Here is an 18,953-nt window from a genome sequence, read left to right as displayed (position 1 = left end):
GAACGTGTAAGGCCCCTACCAAAATAGGGCCTGACTTGGACGTTTTTGTTTCTTGTGTTCTTTTGGTGGGTGGACAACGAAAATGGGATGTATGTGTTTTATGCCCGTAGACATGCATAGACAGTAATACGTAAAAATAAACGTGTATATTCCAAGCAGAGGCAGAGGAAATAGTAAGTATTGTCCTTATCTTCTTAGTGTAATCTTCCCTTTTATATATTTTGCATAGTCTTTGCATAATACAACTAAGTATTGGGCAGAACTGCGTCAAAGAAATTTGAGATATACAACAGTGAGTATGGGAAAAAAACCCAGAAGGGACTTAACATATTTTTTAAAAAGTTTAATGAAGATATAAAACTATTATGAATATGCTTTATACACAGCAATTGTTGCCATCAAGTAGGCAACTGATGCCCTTTGCAGTGTTTAGAACAAAACTAGTCCTTTATACCATTTTCATGAAAATGTTAGGTTTCTATTTGATCAGCAGGTGCTGTTGAGATGAAAGCCATGTGTAAATTTTCAGAAGGCCAAAAGTGTCAATTCAGAAAAGGAAAGTGATAAGAGAAAATGCAATCAGTTTTCCTGTTTTCAATTTGTGCAGGATTTGAAGAGCTGTTTTGTTAAACTGCTACATCTGCTCCAATATGAATATTGAACTACTTCCACTAAAAATAACAGCCTATAATTTGGAAGCTACTGCAGTCTTTTGTTAGTGTGAGTGGGTTATTTAAAAACAAAAAAACAAAAAAAAAATAAAAAAATAAAAAAAAAAGACAATTTTCTATTCTGACAATCTCTTGCTTAATGTGCATTTTCATTTGTTGGCACTTTTATCCTCAGCAGATAAATGGTATTATGCAATTAGGACCTCATCTTGTTTGACTATGAAAGAGGTTTCCATAGGTGACAGTCTTGGTAATATGAAAAGGGCTCATACAAAGCAAAATTCATTTTTAAATAATCTGTTTAAATACAGTTATTTAAAATGAGATAGCTACTCCTTGCATTCTCTAATACTACAATTTTTAACTTACTGCTGACTATTATAACAAAGTTAACACTATTCTGTTGCATACTGAGCATTCTGTGATTTATTTCACCTTTAATATACTGCAAATGTAAGTTTAAACTAATCAGGGATATTTTACCTAACAGGGCTTTCAGAATAATTTTTTTCATGCTTAAATAAAATGATTAAATTATGCTTGAGTGCCTGCATACAAAAGCTTTAGCTTCTATAGTACTGCTAATCAAATAAGTTTTATGGACAGGGAAAGCACTGCATTAGAGAAAAATTGGATGCGTTTTACTAGTGACGTTTCCAGGAAAGACAAGTTCTTTGTAAATCATCTGGTATTAATGAAGAAGAAAACTCTAACACATCTTAAACAATCGTAATAAAAATAATACTTCATCCCTTTAATAAGAAAATGAATGGCATTGCTATGCATGTAAAACTGGGCGTAGAGAATTAAGGTAGAAGGAAGACTGATGAAATTTGGATCAGGTTCAATATTGACTCTATCCACAATTGCTGTTGGGTTGACTTGTGGCTACAGTAATTTGTCCAGGTTGAGACGTGATCACTGCTTAGGATCAATTGGAGGCTATGTAGCTTTGTGGCTTCACACTTGAATAGCCAGACACACTCTTCACAGCTAAACTCCGAGTATCTCCAGGATGGATTAGGGGCAAGACAGACATTGGGACACAGGAGGAGGATGGATATTAACAAATGCAATGTTTCTTCTGCACCACCAACTGAAAAGAAGTGGTGGTTGGTAGAATAGTAGTGAGTGTGTGTCCCTGTGATCCCAGGCATGTAACCAGCCAACGAATAATGCTTTTAAGCAATGTAATTTCCAGTTCGAAGCCAAATTGTGGCATATTGTGCTGGTACAGCTTTCAGAGACCTGGGCAGCGTGTGGGTGGATTCCCCGGGTACAGCACCAAGTACTTTGCCACTCTCAAGAAATGGTGCTGAATCGCAGATCGGTACTGTAAGGAAAGTTTATTTCACGGGCACAGTCCCATCATTTGGGGACGTGATCTCCTAATGAGTTGTCTTGTGCTGAAGCCACATTGAGCGTGGAAGCCTCAGTACTTTATAAGGCGTCAGCAGGGGGGAAGCTGCTTTTGACTCTTCTCAAAATGTTCATGCTTTAAGAAGTGATGCGGTATGGCCCCACGATTGAGCTCTAAGGCGAGACCGTCCTGTGTGAAGGTTAAACCGTCAATGCTGCTGAGAACCGCTAACATTTTCACGGACTGGGACTGTGAGAGACCTACTTTTAAAAATCCCCCTGCGTTGATAGTTCTAATTGAGATGACCTTACAGTGCCATCCACGAGGGGATTAAGCAGGCGTTTGTTTTAGAGATTTCATATTGGTCAAGCTCTCTAAGGCAGATCGCTGTTTGGGTGACTAGGGCCTTGAGAATCTGGATCTTGTTGAATGAGCACACAAATGTAGAAATTTCCCGTGTGTCCCACAGTCTCCGCACCTCTCAGTGCCGGAGGGAATGTGATTGACTAGCTTCATTAATCTTTTAGCAGCTGGGTCGTAGACCACTGCTGAGTGTGCTCTGGGCTTTCAAGGGCTGCCACCTAGTTGTTGGTCTTGGGAGAGAGAAGAGGAACTGATAGCTACTGAAGGCCTACTATGAGCCTGGCGTTCAGCCTCACCTGCATTCTTGTCGCTGGTTTTAACTAAATTATAAAGCAGCATTTCACTTCATTTCAAAGACTGGCTATAACTGCTCTTCTGGCTTGACCTTTGGCCTCAATATGGAAAACCAAGATTTCCTTGTGTTCCCCAACTTAATTACCTACTTTGTTCCTGAGTTTGAATAACGAGAGGCTTGTTTTCTGAATACCTGGCTTAATATTCTCCTTAACATTCCTGATCTGTGCAGCCATTGCTTTCTTTTGCCCTTGCCCCAGCCTAGGAATCACAGGGGCTACTTGCTGACAGACATCCTTGGACACGCCCAAGAGTATGCCAGTCTGTGTCCCTCAATACCTCCCATTCCAGGCTTTTCCATTACTAAATTCTGTTCCCTCATCAGAATACCACCTTCCTGCACTACGCTGAAGCCATGAGGAATCAGGCTCTTCCCTTTCGTGATCTCCTTCGGCACTCTTGAGTTGTCTTCTGCCTAGTCTCCCTCATCCCTGAGGCTCAGCGCATCTCAGTTGGTCAAGCTGTATTTTGATCTATGCAGCTCCCAATTCAGCCAAGTCCAACTTCCTTCATTTCTCAAGAGGAGAGGAATTCCGCACCATTAGGAGCTTGCAGGTGGAGTTATGTAATGTAAAACACTATATATTATAAAAAGAAGGACCTGGTGTGTGTGTGTGTGTGTCCCCATGACTAATGGGTAAACTGAGGTTCCCCTTCCAGTTCAGTCACCATTCTGCCGCGTGGCCCCAGATGCATGCCACCCTTCAGGTGAATTCTTCAGAAGTGAAAGGAAGGGTAGATTCAGTGATCCTTAGGCTTCTCAACTCTCCTATGTACGAGTCTATGTGTGATGCTGGAAGTAGGCTTTCAAGAATTTCCCATGGTTAGGTGCATGAAAAAAAATCCTTAATTATTAATTCTGAGCAGGTGGGGGTTGGGGAGGCACTCCTAGTCTCCATATGGCTGGAAAATAGAACCAGTATAGAACACCATTATCTCCTCACTCTTCTCCGTTGTAAAGAAGTGGCACTAAGAACAGGGAGCCATTTTTTTTCCCACAGCCATCCTGGAGCTTAAATGACTGTCTGAAATTTTAGTTATTACTGTATCTTTTTAAAAGGTGAATGAAGAAGGCATGAGTCTGTTTATGCAGTGAGAACTAAAGATTTCAGGTTTTGCTCAAGGAAAATAGCCTTTATGCTTTCACCTCATGGTTGCTGGACAAGATGGACTTGGTGCTTGGGGACAGGAGTGAGGGGCTAGAAGCTAAAGCTTGGTGGTGATTGGTTGTGCTTACGAGGCATTCGCCGTACCCCATTGTCTCAAGGTTTGGACCTAAGTCACTTGGAAATTTAGAAAATGGCTTCTTAAAACCATTTTTTGGAGAGAACTTGGTAAGTAACAGCTTATTTAAATGAACAAGGACACATTATCATTTGGTGAAGAATCAGCTCTTAAATAAGAAAGACTGAAATTGTCCTGTCGCATTGTCTGAAGAAATAGTCTGCTATTGGTTTTAAAAGCCCAAATATTACCAGTAACACTTTGATTTCATACTTTAGTTTGTACACAATTTAGACATTATTGGAAGTTTAATCCTAATTTGCGAAATTGTTAATAATGACGTGGAGCTGGATTGTTTTGGAACTTAGAGGCTATGGCATTTGACCAAGGAGAGCACCTTGTCATCACCCAGGGTGGCAGTAGAAACTTCTGCTGTTTACTAGGACTCTCTGCCATTGGCAGGACTTGGAAGTAATGTTATTTTCATCTGTCATTAGAAATGGAAGCCACAGGAATTACTGTTGCTTCATGGGTTGTAGAAGATTTGTGCGTTGGCATTCAAGGTTCAGTGAGAGGCCAAACTGAAGTGGTTTTTGTTTGTTTCTTGCCACCAAGGAGAATCTCTTCAAAGTAGGTATGCAGTGAGCTCTTAGTTGGTACCTAACTTGACTGGGTTGACTATTGCATCAGAGAAATTAGAAGATCGCATGAGATGTAATGGCAGGTTGTCTAAAGGAGTTCAAGAGCTAGGTGGGCGCTAATAACACGAGAGGAAATGAAGCCAGAGCAGTGGTGAGCTAGAGGCGGTGGGCAGAGCCCTCAGGGAGAAAACTAGCCATAGGAGGCTGTTACAAAGAGTGTTTGTGAAGCCCCTTCCACTAGACCTTTTGGGGAGCGCCCCTGGTGATGCTCAGGGAGGAGATCTGAGAGATATTGGGAAAACAAATAGGGAATGGTACCTGCAGATGCTGGTGTGGTCTCAGGGGGCAGGGACCAGCACAGCAGCATTGCAGGAAGCATTTCAAATGCACATCCCATGGCAATGAGGGTATCAGCAGCTGGAAAGTCATCCTCCAGGGGATGTCATTAAGCATGGTGCAAGTTGTGCTTTAAAGACAGTCTTAGAAAGTGGGTTGGTCTCTATGGTGAAAACTAGATGTACCGTACTCCTTTCCCTAACCTCAAGATCTAGGAAGATGTGAGCTGTAAGACAGGTCATGAAAGACTGCTAGTTTATTTTCTGAATCTATGCATATGTTATGTACACAGTGATGAGCAAACACAGCTGGGAAGAACAGCAGATGATATTGGGACTGGAACTGTGGTGTTTATCAGACTGACATAGTAATCCTTCTTTCCCGTGAAAGTGTTCTTTTTTAAGTGACTGTTAGGATTCTGTAACTTTTATCATGTGTCAGACAAGTATTCTTTCCCACCTAACCCCTTTGCCTACCTGTCACACATTTTCATTCTCATCTCTAGCTAGATTTATTTAGAGATGAGATCCACATTCGACCTCTGATGGGAAACAAATGTGGATAGTGAATTCTCGTCCTTTTGTTCAAATAAGGATAGGTAAGTCTGTTCAGGTCTAAATGGAAAGTAAATGTGCTCAATCTCCACTGACTTGTCCAAGGCAAGCTTTGAGTTGGCTAGAGGGAGCAGGTATAAAATATCAGAGAAAAATATAAATGAAGAGCGGTAAAATGAACAACCCATTAAACCAGATTTTCCTATTTTTAAAGAAAAGCGTATGCTCTTTGGGTAGTCCTAGTAAGGACCATTTTTAGAATATCTGAAAGAAAAAATTCTTACTCTTGCCTGTCCATCAGAAGTAAATTAAGAAATTAATAAATATTAAATGAATGCCTACTATGTGTAAAGCGGGTGTGAAGATGGAGACATAGGCTAGGTAGTAGGTTTGTAAACATACATACAGTGTATACGTCTAGTGGTATATGGAGAATTCAGTGTGCACTTAATTCCCACTGAATGATAAACCCACTCAGGACAAATCAGATTGCTACATAAGATGGTGGGCTTAATGGCTTAACCAATTAAATGGTATAGTAAATTTTAGAGGGGGGAGTGAGTTGGAATTTCAGCTTGTCTTAAGACAGGATTTATCAAAGTAGAGTTATTGTAATGGGCTTGTGGGCAGTTATAAAGTAGGAATGTGGAGGGCAGAAAGCCAGGTGTGGAAGAGGCTTATGGAGGACTATTGGGGTGGAGTGAGTGGGGTTGAAGAGAGAATAAATTGAAGAATGTGGCTGTATCAAAAAGGACCTATGGGTGATTATTGGCAAATGAGCGCGGAAAGATCCTCAGTGTTTTGAATATGAAGCATTTTGATTTAAGCTTTATCTTCGGAGGAAGCCAGGAGTTTTTAAAACTGTGTCTTATGAGACCCGCTAGGGTGGGACTGGGTGTGAAGGATGCCTAGCCTGGGTTCACACCCTTTCGTTGGTCTTAGCATTGGGAAACCAGAATAGTTCTGCTTTTATGACAAATTGTTTTATATGTTCGATTTTCTTGTTTGGCTTCTTTTGGACAAAGGATGCCATGGTGAAATAGATCTCAATAAAACCAAAGGAAAAACAAAAAAATTTGTGCTAGACAAGGGGAAACCATGGACCCAATTAAAGTCATGTTTCTCAAGAGTTGGTTTGCTTGTGATCAGTCAGATGGGTGGGAATGAGGGAACGACCGGAGGCCAAGGCCAAGGAGGAAGCTTGTGGCAGCAGCTTCGATTTTTAGATACTGGATCAGGATGACCAGGATTGGGTTTGTGGGAGGGGAAAGGAAGAGGCAGATGTAAGAGGCATTGCAGAGGAATAATAATTAGAACTTGGATACAGGGGTGAGTTTACGGAAGCAGAGTTGACAATTTGGATTATGTGTCCAATGTACTTGGCTTGCCAGAATTTTTAAATTTATTTTTAAAAGATTTATTTATTTGAGAGAGAAGGAGAGAGCGAGCAAGCATGTGAGCGCACATGAGCAGGGGGAGGGGCAGAGAGAGAATCTCAAAGAGACTCCCCACTGAGCGCAGAGCCCAATGGGGCTCCATCTTTACCCTGAGATCACGACCCAACCTGAAATCAAGAGTTGGATACTTAACTGACTGAGCCACCCAGGTGCCCCGAGCTTGCCAGAATTTAGAATCCCTTCGGATGTGTAAGGAGCAGCTTCCTACTCCTCATAAACTCAAGGTCTCCTGTGACTCAGAGGCACAGCCTCCAGAAAGAAGCCTCAGAGCCCGTTTATAAATCCCTGCCCCAGGGATTCCTGTGGTCTAGCTCCTCTTGGAAAATGGTGATAGGGCTGTCAAGGGGTAGGTGTTCCTTAAAGAGTAGTTGTTGCATGGAGGACTTTTACTGCTCTCTCTGGGACATGGCTCCCTTAGGTGCTTTAGCTTCTTGCGTGAATTTTAACCTGTTCTGAGATTCCTTCCTTTTTTGCAGGTACTTCTGGGCCGTGGTGGGGGGATAAAAAGAGGTCGGGTGGGCTGGGTCTGGACCCTTCATTTTCTACCAGGGCTGCCTATTTTACCTTTTTCAGACACTGAACTTTTATTTGTGAGATAATTTATGAAACTTCATTCAATCCTAGCATTATGTAGAGAAGAGAAGGCAGGGAACAGAGAGTAAGGAGTTAGGAGAAGTTAATGAAAGAGCTGAGATGTGCTTATACACCAGTGTGTCCCAGACTTTGTGGGGGGCAGGAGTGAGAGTTACTTCAAGAGGCCTTTGGACTCACAGTCATTCAGGAAGTATCGCAAATGTTGCCTGTAGACCAAATACTTTATGCAATGACATTATTCAAATATATGTTTAAAGAACAAAAATGTATTAAAATTTCACTGAGTTACTAGAAACTTATCTTGATTCATTTTATAATCAGCCAATAGTAAACAAAATACTATCCATAGAAGGGTCCATGATTTTTTAAAAATAGAGGCCTCCTATTGGAAAAGTCAAGGAGTCCCTTTTATATGTTAAGGGACAGCATTAAATCTTTATGATTAAGTTGCTTGCTAATCAACTCCTCTACTTAAGGGATTTTAGTTATTGAAGGAAACAACAGCAAAAATCTACCAGTTTTGGGACTTTTAGGTCTGCTTCATCTAGATAATATTATTTCAGGGTATTTCACCTTGTTTTTTCCAGTATCGTTTAATTTGAAAAACACACTGGTGGTTCTTTTTTATTTTATTTATTTATTTATTTGGGAGAGGGAGAGAATCTTTTTTTTTTAAGATTTTATTTATTTATTTATTTATTTATTTATTTATTTAGAGAGCACACAAGCACGAGTGGGGGGGTCAGAGGCAGAGGGAGAGAGGACGAGAGAAAAGCAGACTCCCTGCCCAACAGGGAGCCCGACACCTGCTTGATCTCAGGATCCTGAGATCATGACCTGAGCTGAAATCAGGAGTCAGATGCTTCACCGACTGAGCCACTCAGGTGTCCCGCCCCGCCTCCCCCCCCCCCTTTTTTTTTCTTTTTCACTCTTTGAACTTTAACCAAATTTGGAGTTTGTGGTTTTGTTGTAACATCTGTCAGATTGGAATGTTTTAAGACTGTTTTCCTGTTGTTAGTTGTGCTTGATAAGAATTAATCCTAGGCAGTCAGAAAAGGACCTCAGCCTAAAAATCAATCTATAGTGTTTAAAAGAATGAGACCAATTCAAATGTGTTGATCTGGAATCATCCTGAGATATATGGTGAAATGGGAGAAGCAGGGGGCAGAACAGTGTGTATAATATGCTACATTTGTCCAGAAAGATAGGTATACACTTCTACTTACGAAGATATGTCCAAGCATCTGACCATAGTAGTTACTTTGGCGAAGAAAGTGGAGGCTGGGCCTTGGTGGTTACAAGACTTGTTGAATGTCACCTTGGTCCTCTGAGCCTTTTTGCAAATCTTGTACCTGTTTCACTCACTGTAAAGTTAGAGACTTCAGCATCAGGCTGGGACTAACTGGTTCTGGGACTCTGCCCTTCGGGGGCAGAGTGATGCTTCTCTCCTCCCTGCCAAAGGCAGTGTGCAGTGTAGAGGGGAAGGGGCCTAACTCCCAAGTACTGTACTCCTTGTTCAATCTGCTTCTACTCTGCCTGTTCATCTGGAACTCATTCTCATCTGGATAATCATGGCATGACCTCATAGGCTGTCAGGAGAATTCCAAGAGGTGATATGTATGGAGTATAACCATTAATAAAGTCTTGCTTATTCTTAGACTCTGACTTGACCACTCTGGAACCACCCACCACTCTTCTAGAAACCCCCTGTAGGACCTGCTCTTCTCTCTAGATGTTCACTCTGTCACCTTCATTCAGCAAATACTTAATGGAGAGTCTGGCCCTGTTTGATGTTCCCTTTCATTGTGCTCTCTTATGGAATGTACAGTTTATTGCTGCGTTAGTTTGGCTTGTAAGTTTCAGCAACCAAAAACCAGAACCAAAACAAAACAAACCCCAGGTGCACCCATCACCTCCAGGCAAACTGTGAAGGGGTCAAATCACTTGCATATTCATATATGCACATCTTTACCTGTTTTATTTTACTTCTTTACCCTGAAGTTCACAAATGTGCTTTTTGTAAAGGATGAGCTCCCTGAAATTGTAAGGAAAAATATTGTGTGTATAGACATTTATGAGCTGGAGCTGTCCCTTTGAGCAGGGGCCCAACAGGGCTAAAAAACGTGTTAGTGTCTCCGAGCTTCTCCTCTCCCAGATGCCCCCAGGTTATCCCTTAGTTGCCAGGGGCTGTCTTCTGTCCTTTGGTGGCCCAGGTTTGTTTTCTGGCCAGATTCACAGACTGAGCACTTTCCCCCCAGTAACCTCTCCACCCGCTTCCCCCGTCTTCTCTTTCCTGTCATTGTATGGGATCCCAGCCTCTCTGCTGCTTGATGAACTAGGCTTAGAACCAGGGAAGGTACTGGGTAGTATGACAGATCCATCACCCCCCCAGGATTCTGGGACTCTGAATGTGGAAGTGAGTGAAAAGTGTCACTTTCTCCTCCCAGCTCACATTTCCATTTTCGGAAGAGCAGCCTTCAGTTTCCTAATGCAGGTGGCAGAGCAGTTTCAGACATATGCATGGGGAGGAGACACATTGGGGGTCTTCTCGGAGTGCGGTTCACAGATTGTCTTAATTAAACCTCCCCTGGAAGGGAACTCATTTTGTAAATCACTCGGAGAGTTTTCTTCACTTGTCGGCGGTCACTCTGCGTGAGTGCTGGGGCAGGGTCCCAACCTAGGTTCTCTGACTCCCAGGCTCCTCTGTTCTAGAACTCACTACCGTTCTCCTGAAGTCTTCAAATCCTACCACCTAGGAATTTCCCTCGTGAACAGGGCCAACCACAGAGACTGCAGGTGGGAATTATACTAAAGTTAAAATGGAAAATTATCAGGACTTGTGACTGCACTTAGGAAAGTTACTGTTTAGAGTATAAACATTACCACAGTTTTGTTAAGTTTCAGAGGCAGAGGAGGGGGCCGGGTAGGCAGGCAAGAGAGGGAAGAAGTCGAGAGAGATGGCCCCCAGACCATGTCTGCGGCTGAGGATTGTAGATCTCTCTGAGATGTGTGACCTTCCACTGTGAATGCAGATACCTTTCAGAGTTCCATTTTTCTTTCATGTGGAAATTGCCAGCACGGGATAGATGCCTTTATTTGGAGAGATCAGTCTTGGGAAATAATTGGTTCTCTCTTCTCTTATGCCCCAGAGATGATCTTCCACAGATGAAATTAGAGGAATAAAAAAAAAAAAAAATTTAAATCACAAAAAATGAGTTTGTGGTATTTTTTCCTTTTTACTGCAAAATGTTTTAGGACCTGTGGTTTAGTTCCACATATTTTGGAACTGTTGACTGATCATAAATTTTTTTTATCACTATGCGTACAGTAGTGACTTTCAAAAAGGAAAAGTTATGATTGTACTAGGTCATTTTTGAGTAGTGACCTAATGCTTTTATTTTAATGCTTTAAACCATAATATTAACATAGGTATTACCAGCTTTCTACTATCGAATGATAGGATCTGAGCCCGTGGGATAAAACAGTGCTTACACTAGGGGCCCTAAGATACGCGCTTTATAAGTATTCTCTCTTATCTTCATATCACCCTGGTAAGTTAGGTATTACTATCCTACTTTAGAGATTTACATCTGAAGCTTAGAGAGGTTAAGTGACTTGTCCAAGGTCAAATAGCTGATAAGTAAGTGTAAAAGCTGAGATTCCAGCCCACCAGAACATGCATGAAGTGGGCTCCTAAGTGGTTAGTATGTGTGGGTCACAGTCATTTTAGGACGTTTTGTTTTATTGGAAATTAAATTATATCTGTAACAGAGGAGATACTTAAAGAGCTTCCTACTATTTAAAATGGCCTGGTTGGTTAACTCATGGGTCATCCTGCATTGCCGATTTGACTAAAAAGCAAATCATAGACTTGTCACCTGCTTTCTGGATGAATTTATGCCATAAAGTAATATTTGAAGGAATTTAAAATAATGCTCTATCACCGTAAGAGAAAAGGGGCTTGAAGAAAGGCTAGATGGTAGGTGATTGTCACTTCATTCAGTATCGGCTGAGTGAACACCTTTGGTGAGCCAGGCACTGTGCTAGGCACTGGGTTTGAAGACTGTTGAATAAACATGGCCCCCTTCCCTCGTGGCCCTTGCGGTAGAGTGAGTAAAGTGCAGCAGGTAGGTCTGAAGGCATAAAGGGAGAGAATAAGGTGAGATCATTTTCTTACAACAGGAAACTCAATTGGGAAACACAGGAGATAAGCCTATGTGTCAGAGCCACTGCAGTGTGTTTACTCCTATAGGTTGTATGGACTCGGTATGCTGCAGTTCTTCTTTTTCTTCTTTTTTTAATAGTTATTTATTATTTATTAATTTTATTTATTTATTTATGATATGTTCGTCACCGTACAGTACGTCATTAGTTGTTGATGTAGTGTTCCATGCTTCATTGTTTGCGTATAACTCCCAGTGCTGCAGTTCTTAATCATGTGTCCTGCTGCTCATTGCCTCATAGCCCACGATGCCCTGGGTGATTCCCATAGAGGCCTGTGTATGTACAGTACTGGTGGGAATGGGCTTGGGTGAACAAGGTCTGGAAGGTAAAGGCTGCCCAGCCTGATATGGATCATAAATGCCATTACAATTTAAAGAAGAGAAAGTGATCATGGGCCCAGGAATGGTCAGGGAAAGGTCTGTGAAGGCCGGAGTGATTGAGTCAGGCTTTATAGCATTTTAGTAGGTGGATTTCATTTGTTTTATTCTCTTTCTTTGGGCTACTACTATGTGCCAAGTACAGTTTTAAGTATGGGGGATACAGTAAACAGCAAAACAGACAAGACCACCGCTCTCCTAGAGCTCACAGTTTAGGAATGGGGGAGGAAGACAGATAATAAAGACGTTAATAAGATTATTCCACTTGGTGTTAAATGCAACGATGACAATTAAAAGTCCGTGATAGAATGATGAGGGTGCTAGTGGTGTTGGTGAGACTTTGTTTTGGATGGTTGGAAATTCATCTCTGAAGGAGGCTGTATATACTTGAATGACCCCTGAGTCTGAGAAGGAGATGGGCATGCAGCAGTCTGTGGGAAGAGGCCTGAGGTTGATGGACAAAGCCATAAAGATGAGATAATGCATTCTGTGGGTGGGGGGTGGGGAGGAACGGGGAGGAGGGGTTATCCAGCAAGGAACTCCACCCTGGAAGGGCATGGTCAGAACAGAGGCTGAAAAGTGCCAAACGACAGAGGGTCTTGAGTATCCAAATGGCACAAGACTGAGGCCCATGTGTTTCTGTGCATGTATCAGGCGATGAATAGTTAAGAGAGAGGAGGAGAACCTGGATGAGTTTGTCATGGAAGGTTAAGGAAGCCTGTGTAGCTGAGATATTGAAGTTGAGTTCATGTGACCTATGATGAGGGACACCCAAATAACATAATGTCCCAATCACTTCCTGTTGGAAATGGAGCGTCATCCTGAAGTGTGGCATGCATGGTGCTTGGTTGACTACTTCAGATCAGGGGCGTGCAGGAGGATGGTCCTACCGATGAGATGATGGAGGTTTTGACTAAGGTAAGCTCCAGTCCAGTGTCAGGCACTGTACTTATTACAGTGGTATTTTCTAAGTCAGAGATGATATATAACAGGTTCCTTTTGTGATGGTTCCCCTCGGAATACAAAACTAATTGTATTTTTATTAATGTAAAGGAGCAGTCTTTATTGCTGTAAAATGTTTATGAAAGGAAAGAGAGAAGTTAAGGTCTGATTCAATCCAGGTCGATAAAGAAGCGTGTTTAAAAAGGTTCATTTGTGGAATAACTATACGTATATTATTGACTAAAGGAAAACTTACCCCAAATGTTGATCTAATTCTCTAGCGAAATGTGTTTAGGCAGCGCAGGGATTCCTGGCGGGGACTGAGAAACTCCCTAACGGGGGGGCTGCACTTAGTCTCTTTTGAGGTTGATTCGGATGTGTGCAGTCTTTACATCCTATTAAATTTTTGAAAGATAAACTGATACAAGAATGATTTGCCAAGGCTAGCAACTCTTCCTTTTAAAACCTTGGCTCAGTGTACACATTGAAGGGATGGGGGAGTAAGATAAAAGCATTATAAATATGAGGTTAACTGAATTCAAATAGAAGGTTCTCTCAAGTTATTGCATTCCTTAGAAAATAAATACATTGCGCATATGGTTAAGATTGATCAAAAAAGTATTCTGTATGCCAGTGATTACATTCCCATCTGTGATTAAGGTTTTCTGCCTGCATCTGGTTTTCACATTATATTTCTGTAACAAGAATCCTTTATGTAGCAGAGTTCACTTTCTGTATTTTCTATTAGCGGCAGCTTGAACTACTGCACGGATCGCAGATTTACACATGTGGTTTTCATTACTTCATACCATTGAGAAAAAGTAATATTTGTTTGGGAATGTATGTTTTCCACAATTTCCATGGTAATACAACATGTTGAGCCTTTTTAATAACACTCTTGTAGAACTACAAATTGTTTGAGGCGTTCTACTCTTGGTGGAGTTTAGCTTTTAAACTTTTCTCGGTATATGTTCCCCTCATCATGGTGTTTAACAAATTGGAGAGCTGAGGATCTGAACAAAGCAATTATTAGAGAGATATTTTACTCTCATTTTCAGGGGATACAGACTTTAGTGTGGAATATGTATCCCAGCTATCTGGATGTATATTTCAGAGAGTTCAGTCCCATTACTTTATTATTATTTTATTTTGGAAGACCATTTAATGCGTTGGATGTATAAAACACAAACTTAATACTCCAAAGTCATTGTTTTAATAAAATTTATATATTAGCTTCTGCTTCTTTTTTGGGGGGGGCATTCTATTGATTGTAATACGGTATTTCATATGTAAAATAGTTAAGTGGGGAAAGCCCTCATGGGTAACTTTAGGTTCGCATTATATATTATTTGAATATGTATCTCTATGCCGTGTTAACATTTAAGAATTTATAAGCATGCACATTTAAAATATTTTGTCACAGTACCTTCCTGCCAACTCTTCTCCATTCACTTCAGAATATTCTGATTAAAATAGACACCAGTTAAAAAGTGAAATAGTATATTCTGCATGGGGAAGGGGAGTCATTTATAACTGAGAAATTTATCTTTCAAAGGACGTTTATCCACGTTGTAATTTTATGTGCCTCAAAACTGAGATCTTCTACACCATTTTTATTAACAAATCTAGACTTGGGCACTCTTTAGCAGCCTTGAGAAGGAAGAAATAGACTTAGACTCTAGGGGATTTGTCTGTGCTTTGCCTCTTTCATTTGTTCAGTGGAGATATTAACTATGGCCCTCGCTGGCGTGATCCACTTTTATCGGTTTCTCTGATGTCTTTTGGTGGTGGTTGCTGAAGCACAAGATATTACAAAATATCATTGGATCTAAGAAAAATTTCTATTTTCTCCTTTTCCCCCATAATATTTGTTTATTCTCTATTTATAACATGTTTTTTTACCTTAGTATAGAAACATTGGAAGTAGGATTGTGTAGAAAATTACCCCTATTTCCATCGTCCAGAAGTAAAAATTTGACACCTAGATGTATTTACTTCGTCTCCCTTCCTTGCACGCCACCTCACCTCTGCTGTTTGACGATTTGCATACGTGGTGCATGTATCTATGTATTTGGTCATTTTCTTATTGAAATTTTCGCTTTATCATTTGTTAGGTCACGTGGTAAACTAAATGTTCCCAAGTTTCCGCTGATTGTCTTTAGTGAGCTTTGCTGAGCTTCAAGGCAGTTTCAACTAAGAAATGCCTAGTACTGTATTTTTCCTAAACATCATTTATTGAATTTTTACCATAAGGTGAAACAACTGACTGCATGATACAGAATCATGTGGCCTATAAAGGGCATTGATTTTTTATTTATTTTTTTTAGTAAAATCTGCTTGTTTATATACATGAGAGTATATTCACCAATTTTAATTTCTAGGGAGTACTTTGGTTTCTTAAAAAAATAATAGCAACAGCTTTAGTAATACTTCATGAGACTGCTTTTATAAATCTTTATTCCTTTACATTTACTGAGTTCTTCCCTTATGTGCATATGATTGTGCTTGAGTTATAGTTCATAAATTATAAGAACTAAGTAATGATACCTTTTTCTACTCATAGTAGTGATAGTAATAGTGGGTGAGTAATAGGCACTCAATAAATATTTGAGAATAGATGAATGAATGAATTCTGAAGCTGCCAACTCTAGCAGGAAAAATGAGAAAATTTGGATTGCTTTAGAGAAAAAGAGAAAGTAGAAGAAGTTTGTTGATTTGGTAAAATGATTCACCAATAATTGTTGTTACTAGCATTTTAAAAGTAGTTGACTCCATAGATTATTTGTGACTATTATCAGTTGTTTTAGACGATTTTAGCTAATAATGGCAATGTTTGAATTTCAGAATGGTGAAGCACTTATGGACACCACTTTGTTTTGAAATATAATTTAACTTGCATGTAAAATTCCGTAAAATAAACATGTAATGTTTCAAAGCATTTTCTGAAGAAAACATAATATCTGACAGATTATTTAATTTTTTATTGAACAAGGTAAAAGCTAACACATTCTTTTAAGGTATTGATGTACATATGTTTTAAACCAATTTAAAGGAAGAGGAGTTCTCAGGTTCAGAATGTGTCTAGCTTTGAGTCAGATGACTGGAGAATTAAGAGTCCTTTAGAGCATGACCTTATAGGAACTGAGAAAATGGGGATTGTCTTGGATTCTTCTAAAATTTAGAAGAGCTTGTGTCTGTTTCCTAATACAAAAAAACCAAAACTGGTCTAGTATTATCATGTAAGTGGATGGTGTGATACTTCAGACTGGTTGTGATATATGCGTTTTTTTTCCCTTTGTTGTTGTCAATAGAAAAGATTGATCTCTGGGCTGGTGAACATAATATCTGTCCCAGTCAGAAAAGGAGAGAGGAAATTAGCAGAGCGATTGGTGGAGAATGATATCTGTCAAAAGAAACACTTGGAGAGCACTGAGTTTAGTAATAGGTGACTGCCGGAAAAAAGGGAACTTTGAATATTGTCAAGGTAAGGAACAGACAAATATTTTGATTTTGCAATTTACTTACAAAAAAAGAAATTTATTCTATTTTCCCAATAAATTATAATTGTGAAGATTTTTTTCTTTTTCTTATTTCTTCTAGTGCCTGTTAATAAAGAATTTGTATTCTATATTTTTTTTAAAAAATTGTCTTTGAAGTCTTGGGGTGTGGGATTGGGTGGGGATCAATCAGCCTGTTTGTAGGAGCCCTTGTTTGATAGCTTTGGGGCTGAAGAGCTCAAATGATCAAGTACCAAATTTTTTTCCCACCCTCTTCTTGTTGCAGTACTTCTTGCCATGTTTCATAATACATCTGTTATAAGCTGAGCAATACTTGGAGTTAAAGAGTAAAAGCTATGCCATGATTTCTGTGTTTATTGTAACTTGAGATGGTGTTTTCTGAAACAGTTTGTTGACTAAAGAGGGGGAAGAAAGTGCTTTTCAATTTATTATTTCTTCTGATTGATTTGGATTTTTTTTTTTTTTTAACTTTTACATGAATGTTATTTCCTAAGCAGAATTCATGGCCATGGGCACATTAAAAAAAAAAAAAAAATCTAGCTTTAGGAAAACGGCAACTCTCAACTAAGTATATTATTACCATTTGGCAAGAGACTTCTTAAAGCCTGCAACATTTCAAAATTAAGGAGAACCCTGAATTATGGGTTCCAGAGAGTTGATGCCTCCTGTAGCCAGCTCAGTTTTACGTTTAGTGGGCTTGTGCAGAAGCACAGACGATTAAGGATAAATGGTGCCAGGAAAAAGTTGAGAGTTAACACAGATGTTGTGTAATACTGGTTGGCACTCGAGTGATTGGGAAGGGATGTTTGAAGTTCTTTGACTGCCTGCCTGACTATGTGGAAAAGAGGGGTAGCAAAATATTTACCATCTGTGGCCATGGTTCTGGAAATATCGCTGCTGGTGCCCACCCCACACTATCTACTCTTGCAATTCCTACAAATACTTATTGGCTTGTTCTGTACGTTTCCAAGAAGGTGTTGGCAAATGAGGGTGTTTTTGTTTTTGTTTTTGAAAGACCATAGAAAATGAAATAATTTTCCGTATAATTACAGAATCCTTTGAGGTAGCCTAAATGATAATTTAGTTTCTCTGTGTTTCTCTTCCTTTCATTCCCCCTTCTTCATTTTAGGATGATCTTTTCCAGTAATTAGTGAGAGACAGACATTCAAGAGAGAAGGCAAGGAGTTCAGTTGGATTAAGTAGTTGAGCCATCGCTTAGCTCTGTTTCTATCTTCTTATGTACTATTGGTACTAAAAGTTAGTTTTTTGTGAGCTCACATCTTGGTTGATTAGACTTCTGAAGTCTAAAAATAGAAAGAAAGGGGTCACTGTCTTAAAGGAAACTAGTAATAATAATAGTAACAACAACAGCAGCAACCACTGCTGGGGAATTTGTTCCTTTTCATTTTCCATCAGAAGAAAGCACTTGTTTTAAAAGAGGATATAGCCGCTTTTTGCCTCCTGTGTCTCTATGGGGGCTCTTAACAATATGATAAAATCACCTCAGGTGCGGATTACAAATTGCAAAGGATATCGGGTTTAAAAACTCGAACATATGTTGCAGATCCAGAGGGTCCCCGTCTTCACCCTCCCCCAGCCCTTTACAGTCATATCCTCTTTGGTCGCGTGGGCTCTGTCTGGGGCCTGCTGGCGCTGAACCAGGGCAGCATGGAAGGTCCATATTGAAAGCAAAAATGCATGACAAAGACACACATTTTAAAATGACTTAATGCATGTTATTTGTTATCCTATGCAAATCCTGACTGGATGGCATCAGGTATCAGACACATGCTGAGCTCTTCCTCTCTGTCTTTCCTATCCATGTGTGTGTGCATCCATCCTGAAAAAAATGATGGGTGTACACATACACACACAATATTTATATATATTTTATATATTTTGTAACTGTTGGGATAGCTATTGGGTTTTCTTTATTTTTTATGTGGCACTGACACTTTTTCTTCTAGTTTTTTTTCTTCCTTTTTGTAATGGTAATACGTATATAGAAGTATAGGGTTCAGATTCAAGTTGACCTAAGAAGTAGAGAAGAACAGAAATCATATACTTTAAATTTGCAAACACCTGGAATCCATTGGGTTCCTGGGGTTGTAATTTGGAGACAGGAAAAGTAAAGAACAGTATGAAGTTGAACAGTCGGGGCTCTAAGTGAGAACGGCCTGAGGTGGCGCCAGAGAGTCTGGTCTGTGTGTTGAGTTTGTGGTGGTGGTGGTAGGGGGGAGGGTCAGGAGGAGACAGATCTCCTCCTTTTGGGGCTGGGGGAGGAGGGGAGCGGGAGCGATGTGGCGGGGACAGCCACCAGCTTAGGTAGAAGCTGGTA

At 40.1% G+C, this 18,953-nt stretch overlaps 1 protein-coding gene across 4 annotated transcripts in view; it reads left to right on the top strand.

The window, feature by feature from the left end:
• RUNX1T1 (RUNX1 partner transcriptional co-repressor 1) overlaps positions 1 to 18,953 on the top strand; it is a 134,806-nt gene that overhangs the window by 9,722 nt on the left and 106,131 nt on the right. Inside the window, exons 1-2 of one of the 4 annotated variants that reach the window (XM_048212458.2) lie at positions 12,675 to 13,073; positions 16,409 to 16,581. The exons of 1 other annotated variant lie outside the window; for it this stretch is intronic. In XM_048212458.2, coding sequence (XP_048068415.1) covers positions 16,494 to 16,581 — 88 coding nt within the window. In that variant the 5' untranslated portion in view covers positions 12,675 to 13,073; positions 16,409 to 16,493. Of the gene's footprint in view, positions 1 to 12,674; positions 16,582 to 18,953 lie in introns of those variants that run through there. 2 more of the 4 variants (XM_057307737.1, XM_026495760.4) reach the window with 2 other exon arrangements.

Source organism: Ursus arctos, unplaced genomic scaffold, assembly GCF_023065955.2.
Source record: "Ursus arctos isolate Adak ecotype North America unplaced genomic scaffold, UrsArc2.0 scaffold_6, whole genome shotgun sequence".
NCBI classification, from domain to species: domain Eukaryota; kingdom Metazoa; phylum Chordata; class Mammalia; order Carnivora; family Ursidae; genus Ursus; species Ursus arctos.
Note: the sequence above shows the minus strand (reverse complement) of the source record. Positions and strands in the feature narration are given on the sequence as shown.